General features: G+C 45.0%; 1 protein-coding gene across 3 annotated transcripts; it reads left to right on the forward strand.

Moving 5' to 3' along the window:
- The first annotated feature begins 473 nt into the window (after nt 1-473).
- On the forward strand, nt 474-9,019 carry SLC25A51 (solute carrier family 25 member 51). 3 transcript variants are annotated; one of them, XM_090039074.1, is made up of 3 exons: nt 482-609; nt 3,972-4,107; nt 6,137-9,019. In XM_090039074.1, the coding sequence occupies exon 3, from the start codon at nt 6,174-6,176 to the stop codon at nt 7,050-7,052; it is 879 nt and encodes a 292-aa protein (XP_089895200.1). In that variant the 5' UTR covers nt 482-609; nt 3,972-4,107; nt 6,137-6,173; the 3' UTR covers nt 7,053-9,019. The 3 variants fall into 3 exon arrangements, with proteins under 3 accessions (XP_089895199.1, XP_089895200.1, XP_089895201.1); XM_090039073.1 differs by lacking the exon at nt 3,972-4,107 and having other exon boundaries at nt 474-609; XM_090039075.1 differs by lacking the exons at nt 482-609; nt 3,972-4,107 and adding an exon at nt 4,108-4,228.
- Nucleotides 9,020-10,744: the final 1,725 nt, after the last annotated feature.

The following is a 10,744-nucleotide window of genomic DNA, read 5'->3' on the forward strand; positions in this document are numbered from 1 at the left end:
AAGCTTGTTATTCATGAATTAAATACTCTGAAGAGAGAAAATTTCATCAGATATGTGCATTTATGAATTAACAATCTGCCCCATAATCTCATCCTAATCTGATCTTCCTTCAGAGCTCTGCAGGCTATTATTTGACATATTAATTAGTAAATGGACATAGTTAATGACACGCTCCCTCTTTAGGCTGTGTAATTCATGAATAACATGCTTTTTATATGGCACAGGTTCATTTTGGAAAAAGACCCGGGAACGAGGAACCAATGTTGAGCCCCTCCCCCCCGCAGCCCGGACCGCAGAGGAGCTCCGGGAAACGCTCGAGCCCCGCTCAGGCCTTGCGCGACCCAGACTCCTAAGTGTTCATCACCAGAGCGGAACCACCAGTAAGCGTAGCCGACCTCGTCCTGCGCCTGCGCGCGGGAGTCCGGGACGGGGGGGGCCTGGAGCGCGCGTGGATGGGCGGCTTCCGGGTCACGCGGAGCCCGGCGACTGTAGCGCTGGGTGCGCTGGCGCCTGCGCAGTGGGGGATGGGCGGGGCGGCGGCGTCCGGCCGGGCCGGCGGCCGTTACGGCCCACGGCGGCAGCCTGCGCGGGGGGTGCGCCCCCCAGCCGGTGAGTCCCGTCCCAGCGCCCTGCGCTGCACTGCTCGGCCCAGGCGGCGGGGGGGCTGCGGGTCTCCGGGGCCCGCGGGCGGCCTGGCTGCAGGAGCTGCCGCCGCCGCGACCGGCGTCCTCTGGGCACAGGCGAGAGAGAGCCGTGGAGGCGGAGGAGGGGGACGGGGTTGCAGCCACACGCGCGGAGCTGCCCCGGCTGCGGGGTATGAGCGCCCGGCTCCCGCCCCGGCGGGGGCTGCTCAGTTTGCAGCACGTCGCCTTCCACCTCGGGTTTGGCACCGGGAGGCGCGTGGGGCCGGGACGCGTTGAGAGGGGTCCGTCACCTGGTGTCTGCTCCCTCCGCTGAAGGGTGCCGGTTTTAGTGGTGGGGGAAGGTGCAACACCAGGGAAGTGGACTAAAAGTTGAAATAGCACCTTCAGTGTCTTTTTTTGGAGCAGAACCAGATGGCAACATCCAGCTCTGTTTCTATTATTTACCAGTTTAGAGCATGCCTCAGTGGTAATTTCAAAGAGCGACTTCACAGCGACTTCTTGTTTATCTTGTTTACCTTGACCCGCTTGCTGATACATTGAGGTGGCTTATCAATTGCAACCCATTTTGCCACTTCATCCTTCCCAGCCTTCAAATTCCTTAATCCTCTTTCCAGCAAAATACTTGTCAGGGTCTTTTTCTTGTCCTTCCCACCCCCCCCACCTGTCTTATTTCCATTGATTGCAGAGCTACAGAGCAACCAGCTAAGAGCTTGAGCCGTGTTAGTGGGCATTAACACAGGCACTGAGAGTTTTTAGTCATGTTAAACTAATGTGATTAAAGAGGACAGCCTTTTTGCCCATGTGGACAATACCTAAAAAGTCTTAGCCCTGGAGAAGCATGGTACAGAGAGAGAGCATGTCATATACCATTTTTTAGAAATATTTCCTTGTATTTGGTTTGAGTGCAGGCTTAATTCACATCTGGCTCAGACTGGTATCAGCCAGAAATTACCAACTGGCAGCTCCTTAATGTCTTGTGTGGAATGAGTCTCACCTGAGTCCTGAGGAACAAGTAGCAAAGTTTAGATATGGGGGAGGAGGCTTGCCTTCTTACTACCTTAACAAAATCATGGGGTTTTGCTTCACAGTATGTTTACAATGGGGGTAACCCTTTTTACACAAGTGTAATTGGGAGCAGAGACTCAATGTTTCCTCCTATAACGGTGCAGTTTACAATAATCAGGCATAAAGTTACTCTGGTTAAAACAGCAGAAAACACACCAGTGAGACTTGCACCCATGTAGGTATTTGTGTCTGCAGTGATCCTGGGGTAGCCAGTTGCGGACAGGCTAGCACAGGGGTGGGTAAAATGCGGTCTAGGGGCCAGATGTGGCCTGCCAGGCCATTCTACCCAGCCTGTAGGGCCCCTAACAAATTTTAGAAAAGTAATATTAATGTGCCCTGAGCTGCCTGTCATGTGGTCCTTGATGGCTTGCTGAAACTCAGTAAGCAGCCCTCTGCCCAAAATAAATGCTACACTGAGCTAACTGGTCACTTCTGCATCGCATCTCAGTTTACTTTATAGCAGTATACGGAACCTGTATGACTTACACCAGTGTGAACATGCCATGTGTCTGCACCGTTAGATGCACAGTAGAGGCCTTATAACCCAGAGGTGCACATTCCCAGTTCCTCACTGGTGTTGTGTTATACAAAAAGGCAGTGGGCTAAAAATATTACCTTCTCACAGCTCCCTCACCCTTGCATGTGGGGCCTGTTGTATTGATCACTGGGACTTAGATGTGAGTACTTGTACTAGCCTGCTGCAGTACTGCAGCCGGTTCACTTACCTGTCTAAAATGGGAGTGATCATGCTTATCTTTGTTAAGTACACATGATCTGTTGTTGGAAAGAGTTCTGTATAGACACTGGGCATTACAGTGGCTGTAGGGACCTACAGGTATTGGGTAGTAAGGGAAACCAGAGGTTGCATTTCTTTTCTTGCAATAAAGCTTAACTCAAAATCTGCCCAGGTACCTCTGAGCTCTGCGGAAGTAAAACTTGTAAAGCACTGCAGAAAGGAAAGGTCTATCCGATATTTCAAAAGAATATTGCCTTTTCCTCGTTAAGACCTTGCTGTGTTAATCATAGTGCTTGAAAGACAAATCGGATGCTTTATTAAACCTTGAAGAGGAGGCTGTGGATTAAGTGGAGATTCTGAAAATTGCTGTCTACTGTGTGGCTCTGTCTGCTTTGTAGGTACAGATTTATGGTTTGCACAAACTTAAGTTTGGCTTCTTAATTTTTTTCAATAGAAAATGAGAATGAAAGTGGCTGCTGGTCTACCGATTGCTGCTGATGGTGCATTTGCCAGTTAGTTGCCTAAGGCTTTGTCTGGACCTGGTACTTACACCACTTTACCATCTAACTGTTTTGATTATAGGTGTGACTTTTTTTTTCCATTGAACTAGTTCAATGGTATAATCCCTAGTATGGTTGCAATTATACTGGTGCATATTATGGGGGTGTCTTTTGTTGTTAGCTTGTGCCTCTTTGTAGGAATAGGCATGTTGGTCTATAGAGCCTACATGTTGACATAACTAGGGACCTCCTGAATTCATAATTGCATGATATTTGCAGAAATGGAGATAAATGGTGGGCTCACTGCAACCCCCCCCCAACTTACTTGCAAGGAGAGAAAAGGACAGGAAGTCATGCATTCTTGGAATGGGGGGAGGGGGAGAAGGGGAGGGCTGATGCTTGGGCTGGTGCTGGCTACAGAGAAGGCTGAGGGGGGGATCTAGTGGCCTGTTACAAACTAGTCAGAGGGGACCAGCAGGCATTGGGGGAGTCCCTGTTCCCCCAAGCACTACCAGGAGTGACTAGAAATAACGGTCACAAGCTGGCAGAGGGTAGATTCAGACTAGGCATCAGGAGGTGCTGCTTCATGGTCAGAGCGGCTAGGATCTGGAACCAACTTCCAAGGGAAGCGGTGCTGGCTCCTACTCTGGGGGTCTTTAAGACAAGGCTAGACAATCACCTTGCCGGGGTCGTTTGACCCCAGTACTCTTTCCTGCCATGGCAGGGGGTCGGACTTGATGATCTGCTCAGGTCCCTTCTGACCCTACTAACTATGAATCCCTGAGCCCTCTGCAGGTCAAATCCAGTCTTCATGGCAGGAGGCAGCCTGTGGGCTGTAAGTTGCCAACCCCTGCCCTGGGGTGTATCCAGTCTAGCTCTGCTGACTTGAAAGCATCTAGCTTCTCTAAGCAGTCCCTAACTTGTTCTTCCACTACTCTAGGCTGGAGTGGGCACTAATTTGGGTTGGTGGGCCGCTGAATGGCTTTTGGTGATGTGTCAAAGGCCACACCTCTCTCTCCCTCCCAGGGCTGTGACCAGCATGGAAGCCTGAACCTACCTGCAACTTTAGCACCCTGCTGCTCCCTCCCGTGGCAGGAGTCCACCCACCAGCAGCTTTAAGAACTTGCGCTTCCAACACATTCATCATTTTTGACAGCCCTGTGTGAGATGATTTTTTTTTTTAATTTATGCCTCATGTCAAGCTGTTTTTGATAGAAATCTCAGAAAACCAGCACTTTAAAATTGTTCTCACTAGTTAAATATAAATTATGTTAATATACTGGGTAAGAAAATGTTTATTGGTACATAATTTGTTTTTTAAACTCAATTATTTTCTCAGACAAAGGAAATATGAGCTCTAGGTAATGAAATAAGCTGATTGCTTCTGATCACCAGGTCTTCCAGAATTTTAGAACATTTCGGGTTTAGAATTGTAGCACAAATGAGCTCAGCTGCTTGCACTGAGATTTTTTTTGATAGTTCTGCATACTTTTCCAGTGACCTGCTCCTGTTTGGTAGTTTGTCTATCTTTAAAACTTCAGCAGAAGGCACGTAATGACTATTATTTTGATGAAATTGTAAATGATTAGTAGTGTGAAGCAGTGTTTTTTGCATGATCTCTTTAATTGGGCCAGCTGTATAGGTGGAATTAAATTAGATAAGCTTTTGAATGAAAAGTATCAAATGTGGCCAGCTTGCATTTGCAAACTTGTCTAACTTTTTCCCAACTATGCAGGTGGTCCAATAAAAATATCTTCAAAAAGATTCCTTCCCTTTTGCATAATTCCTGGACCGTCACAGCTCCCTTACTCTAACAGTACCATAACATAGCAGAGTGTGGTAAGATGAGTTGTCAATATGGGTTATGATAGGAAATTTTAAAAAATTGCTTTAATTAAGTTTAAAGGGAAAAACAAATTAAAATATATATATATATATATTTTAAATCCACACTGGGTCTGTCACAGAGACAGCAAAAAGATTAGTCTCAATGGTTAAAACAAACAAAAAAAAGTCAGTAGTGTGAGTTGTTCCTCAGTACAGTGTTGCTTGAGAATTTAAATGCAGGGGAATGAGTTAAAAAAAAAAATCAAAATATATAGGTTTGCCTGACCTTATTGCACATATTATAATGACCAATTTTCAAAATTCCTAATATGCAATGTTAAAACCGTGATGTTTGAATTTTTTAACTCTTATTTATAAATTACTTCAACATGGCACTAAATATGGTATAGTCTCATAGTTTGTAGGGTTGGAAGGGACCTGGCTCCCCTCCCCCCAGGACCTCAGTGCTTCTCCAACTATCCTCCTTAGCTCGTTGAAGTCCGCCCTCCTAAAATCTAGGGCCGCTGCCTTACTGCATGTCTTTGCCACCTTGCGCTGGATGGTGAATTCCAGCAGGCGATGATCGCTGTCACCCAGGTGGTTGAGCACTCGCAGCCCCCTCACCAGGTCATCTCCCGTGGCCAGCACTAGGTCCAACAAGGTGTCTCCCCTGGTGGGGCTGTGCACCTCCTGGGTTAGATGGAGGTCCTGCACTCTGGCCAAGAACCTGTGGGAGCGTTCAGACCTGGCTGACTGCTCTTCCCAGCAGACGTCCGGGAAATTCAGGTCCCCCATGACAACCACATCCTTAGCCTTCGCTACCTCTGTGAGCTGACCCAAGAATTCCTGGTCAAGCTCTTCTCCCTGGTTGGGTCGTCTGTAGTAGACTCCCACCGTTAAGTCCCTTTCCCCTCGACTGCCTTGTACTCTAACCCAAAGCACTTCAGAGTGCCCCTCCCCTGGCTCCTTGCTAATTAATGAGGATGTGTATTCCTCCTTAATATAGAGCGCCACGCCCCCACCCCTCTTTCCTATCCTGTCCCTCCTGTACAGCCTATAGCCCTTGACATTGACCGCCCAATCATGTATGTAGCTTTAAAATGTATTTTATATACTTCTTTTTAAATTCTATCAACAAAAATATACGAATTGTTTCCTTTCCTCATATGTTCTTGAAAATCTGTAATGTAGCCACAGAAATCACTTTTGCTTGTGTGACTGACTAGATGTGATATTTATCTTCCACTGAATTTGATGGAATTGCTGTAAGAGTTAGGACCATGAGTCTGCAAAGGATTTCCATACAAAAATAAGATACTGAGTTTTGTGTAGGTTGATTCATGTTCTTTCCCTTTCTGGTGTAGGAAAGGAGACTGCTGATATGAAGAAAGAAAGAGAAGTATGATGGATTCAAAAGATCTTGTCCTGACAAATTCAAAGCAAAATAGAAGTCATCACATGGCAAAAGTTAGCTCGGGAAAATATTACTTCTGTGGATATTGTGCAGCTTTCACCAATATAGCAATTACCTTTCCCATCCAGAAAGTCCTTTTTCGACAGCAGCTGTATGGAGTGAGAACAAGGGATGCAGTATGTCAGCTACGAAAAGATGGCTTTCGAAATCTGTACCGCGGAATCCTTCCACCGTTAATGCAAAAAACTACAACTCTGGCACTGATGTTTGGCTTATATCAGGATTTCTCCTCTCTGCTCCAGAGACACACAAGTGCATCTGAACTTGTGACTTGCAGTGTGGCAGCTGTGCTTGCAGGGACCACAGAAGCTGCTCTTACACCCTTTGAGCGGGTCCAGACATTGCTTCAGGACTACAAACATCATGACAGATTTACAAACACTTTCCAGGCTTTCAAGGTACTAAAAGATTATGGGATTAGGGAATATTATCGGGGTTTGATACCTATTCTGCTCCGAAATGGGCCTAGTAATGCACTCTTCTTTGGCTTGCGGGGACCTATCAAGCAATGTCTACCTGAAGCATCTACTTACAGTACTCATTTGTTCAATGATTTCATTTGTGGAGGACTGTTGGGTGCCATGCTGGGGTTCTTATTTTTCCCAATGAATGTTGTAAAAGCTCGCATGCAGTCACAAATTGGTGGGGAATTTCAGTCTTTCCCAAAAGTATTCATGAAGATATGGCTGGAACGTGATAGAAAACTGACTCATCTTTTCAGAGGAGCCCATCTCAATTATTATCGCTCCATCTTATCTTGGGGCATAATCAATGCGACATACGAACTTTTACTAAAGTTGTTATAACAAAAAAATTCTTCTATGAAGTCCCTCTGCTGTTGGGTATTGGCACATTGAAGTCGCTTATTTCCTGGGAGCCATTGGTTAAATGGAACTTTTCCATGAATAACGTTGAGCACCATGAAATCTGGAGAGTTTATTTGCAAAATGGTGCTTATACTTCAGTAGGGAGATAAGCGATTTTACTAGTGCCTGCTTAGCTTTAAAGGTGGGAGGATTGTTGGCAATATGTCTAGATTTTAATCTAAGAAAAACAGGTTTGCTGAAATGCATTCTTGAATTACTTGGATGTTGGAAGATAAATTTACATGTACTTGAAACTAAATTAAACATTTTGCTTGCTATTTGTCTGGTCTAGCAGCTTACTCCAGATCACCCCCCACAACTTCTAACACTCCTGGTGATCAAAAATATGCTTTATTGTGCAATATGAAAGTCAGGGATACTTAGACGAGCTATTGTTCCTGCTTGATAAACTTCAAAGGGATGCTGTAAGAGAACTCCAAACTCCCATGCTATTTTGGGTTTCCAAGATGTCTTTACAGTTTGAAACTAGACTGCCAACTTCTAATGAGAGTGGTTCTCTCTTATTTTAAACCTTAAGACTCAATAAAGCCTATGTGACTATTTGCCAATTGGTTTTTGCTTAGTGTTTTTAATAAGAATGTCAACTTGTCAAGCTACCTAAGGTTAAGCAGTGAATATCAGTTTTCAATATCAGTTTAAATTGGCCAAATACAGAATATGGTCGTATGTGTCTGTGTGAAGGAATGGTGAGAGGAATGAGACAGTAATTTATCTAAAGCTTTAAAGTGACCTTCCTGTGTAAAGTATCATGTGTTTGGGAGTATAGAACACTTGTGGATTGTCTGGTTTTGTTTTGGGGGTGGGGTTTGCCTTTTTGTACTGCTTAGTTTCTTTTGGAAACGGGTATGGTGCCAGAAAAAAGACATGGTTTCTGTAACATAAACACTTACAGAAATAGTACAACTTCCATGGTTTGCAAATTACTTTGTAAACAGTTTTTTTATTAAAATATCTTATGTCCTTTTGCAGATATTTTTTGTGCATTTCATCTGGGACTGGCATGATTGATCTCTCTCTGGTATTTTTAGCCAAAATTTGCTGTACCATCTGTCATGTGTATTGTGAACGGTGCTGTAAAACTGGAGTATACATTGGCATCAACAGAAGTGAAATTTCTGGGTATAACTATTGCCTTATGCAGGATGCAGGGTATATTGTAGTAGTAAAAGAGGTGCTCAAATTATGGTGAAGAGGACCATAAAGGCACCTAATAGGAAGGAGGCAATGTTTGAAGAAGCCTTTCTGGGTATCACTTGAGGCTTCTGTGGTCATTCAATCATGTTGACATACACTCATGTAAACATTAGAAGTGTTGTCTGTAGACTTGGTATTCAGATAGAGAAGACTTTAAAGTCTTGGAGAAAGGAAACAAGAAGACTGAGCAAGAAAGTAAATATGACTATAAAACTAGTGGTCATCTTTATCAAAAGTGAGAGATTTTTTATTTTATTTTATTTTTTAACACAAGACATTCATAACATTTTCATATTTGTGATGTGCAAGAAAGCTTTCAGAAACTGGTCTGTATGGATTTTTCCGTATGTTTTGAGTGGATAACACTTTTTCTTCATTTAACTTTATTTAAGCTTTCAGATGCTTTCTGACTTATTTTTTACCTCATTTCAATTGTTCATTTGATATAACCGTCCCTAGTGATTGACCCCAAACAGTACGTCTATTTTCTTTATAATCATACAGTACTTAATTTCACGCCCGAATAGCCAAGCACAAACAAAACAGATTTGTTTGATATTTTGAATGTTGTGATCATTTGCATTTAAACGTCTGTTGAATGTTTCTTACTGGTAGAATCTGATTTTGCCAGTATTTTTTTTTGTAACCTATCCTTGATGGAATAAAACAAAAATAAATCCTGGTTTTCTCGAGTGATGGATAAATTATGCCTCTTCCTAGCTATGTTTGTTCTTGTCTGAAAAATGAACCCAAGCTGAAGAAAGAAATTAGTTGCTGCTGTGTTAGTGTCAGTTAACATATTTTAACTAAACTTTTTTGGCAGGTGTGCCACAAATGAGCCCTGCACCTTCCCCAAGTGCCACTCTGACCACCTTTCTCTGCCTGACCTTTCGCTCTGCTTTCTGTTTTATCTCCTACTGCGCTGCTGCATGCCACATGTGGAGGATACTGTGCAATAGGTGGGTCCCCACCCCTGTTTTAGCAGAACAGAACACTTGAATAGCTTTGGCCTCATGCTGGTATCATTGTACTAGCCTGAACATTGGGAGATAAAAGGAAGGGACCTCTAATTCATCCTGCTTATCAGGAGTTTGAAAACTGGTATTTTAAATGTCTCATGATAGCATTATACAACTTTGGGGTATATTCCTTGACCATTTTAACTACGCAGAGTGAATATGAATGCACTAAGTAGTGATAGTAGTTTAGTAAGACAAGGTTCTTTGGGTGAATCTGATATCTTTTGTTAGACCAACTTAAGTAGCTTACTAAAGCATTTGATAATGGCTGGAGTGTTTAATTGTTGTCTATGCAAGTCATCCAGTAATGATACCCAAATATTAAATGAAACCATAAATTTGCTGAGAAGGGCATAACTAAAATGCCTTAAGAGCAAGAACGAGTCAGTAGGGCTATGCAAAACAGCATCGTTCTGCTTCGACTTCCGTTTCAAGTTCCATTTCGTTTTGGAAGCACCGTTCCATTTTGTTTCATCAAAACTCTGGCTGTTTTGACGTTTCACCCATATCCATTGGGAAGATCGGTGCTGCTGCTGGCCCCAGCCAGCAGCACCAGCCTTCTGTCACTGGGCAGGCAGATTGGGGGCTGCACCCCTGGGAGCAGTCTGGCACAATCCTTGCAGCCCTCCCTGGGGGTGCTGGCAAGCCCCTGATTTGCCTGCCGGGTGACAGGAGGCTGGTGCTGCTGGCTGGAGCCACCAGCATCACCGATCTTCCTGGCACAGGCTGCGTCCAGCCAGCAGAACCAGCCTCCTGTCATCCAGCAGGCAGACTGGGGGTTCGTCTGTGCCCTGGGAGGGCTGTGGGACCTGTGCCAGACTGGGGGTCCGCACTCCAGGGAGCAGTCTGCCTTCTGGATCACAGGAGGCTGGTGCTTCTGCCTGGAGCCCGCAGCAGGTGGGCATGGGGCAAATCAGCTCAGGCCAGGGCAGGTCCCCCGCATCCTCTGATCGGCTCTGGTGCAGGGTCCGGGGAAAATCACTTTGTGTGGGGACCCACCACTACCTCAGGATTGGGGTGGCGGCAGGTCTGTGCGCAAACTGATTTCCCCAGGCCCCGCACCCCAGCTGATCTGAGAAGGCAGGGAGAGCCAGGGCTGCGCTCCCCATGGGGCTGAGCCGCATGGGGTTATGGAGCTGCTTGGAGTGCAGCTCTGGCTCTCCCTGCCTTCCGCCATTGGGCTGCTTTGAAATTCGGAATGTTTCGACTGGCCTTGTTTTGGTTTCACTGTTTCAAGCTCAAAACAAGTTGGAACAGGGTCAAAATGAAACAGCTAGTGAAGCTTTGCACAGCCCTACTAGGCAGTAAAGTCGAAAGCTTATAGTATCCATTAGCAGTAAAAGGGCACTTGCTATCTGGGTTACATACGTTGAGGTAAGACAGAGCAGGGAAGCAGAA

Source organism: Crocodylus siamensis, chromosome 3 (assembly GCF_052110815.1).
Source record: "Crocodylus siamensis isolate JL-2025a chromosome 3, ASM5211081v1, whole genome shotgun sequence".
In the NCBI taxonomy this organism is placed as follows: domain Eukaryota; kingdom Metazoa; phylum Chordata; order Crocodylia; family Crocodylidae; genus Crocodylus; species Crocodylus siamensis.

What these genes read in the sequence shown, in the direction of transcription:
- SLC25A51 (XM_090039073.1), top strand. Translation starts at nt 6,174, where the DNA reads ATGATGGATTCAAAAGATCTTGTCCTGACAAATTCAAAGCAAAATAGA.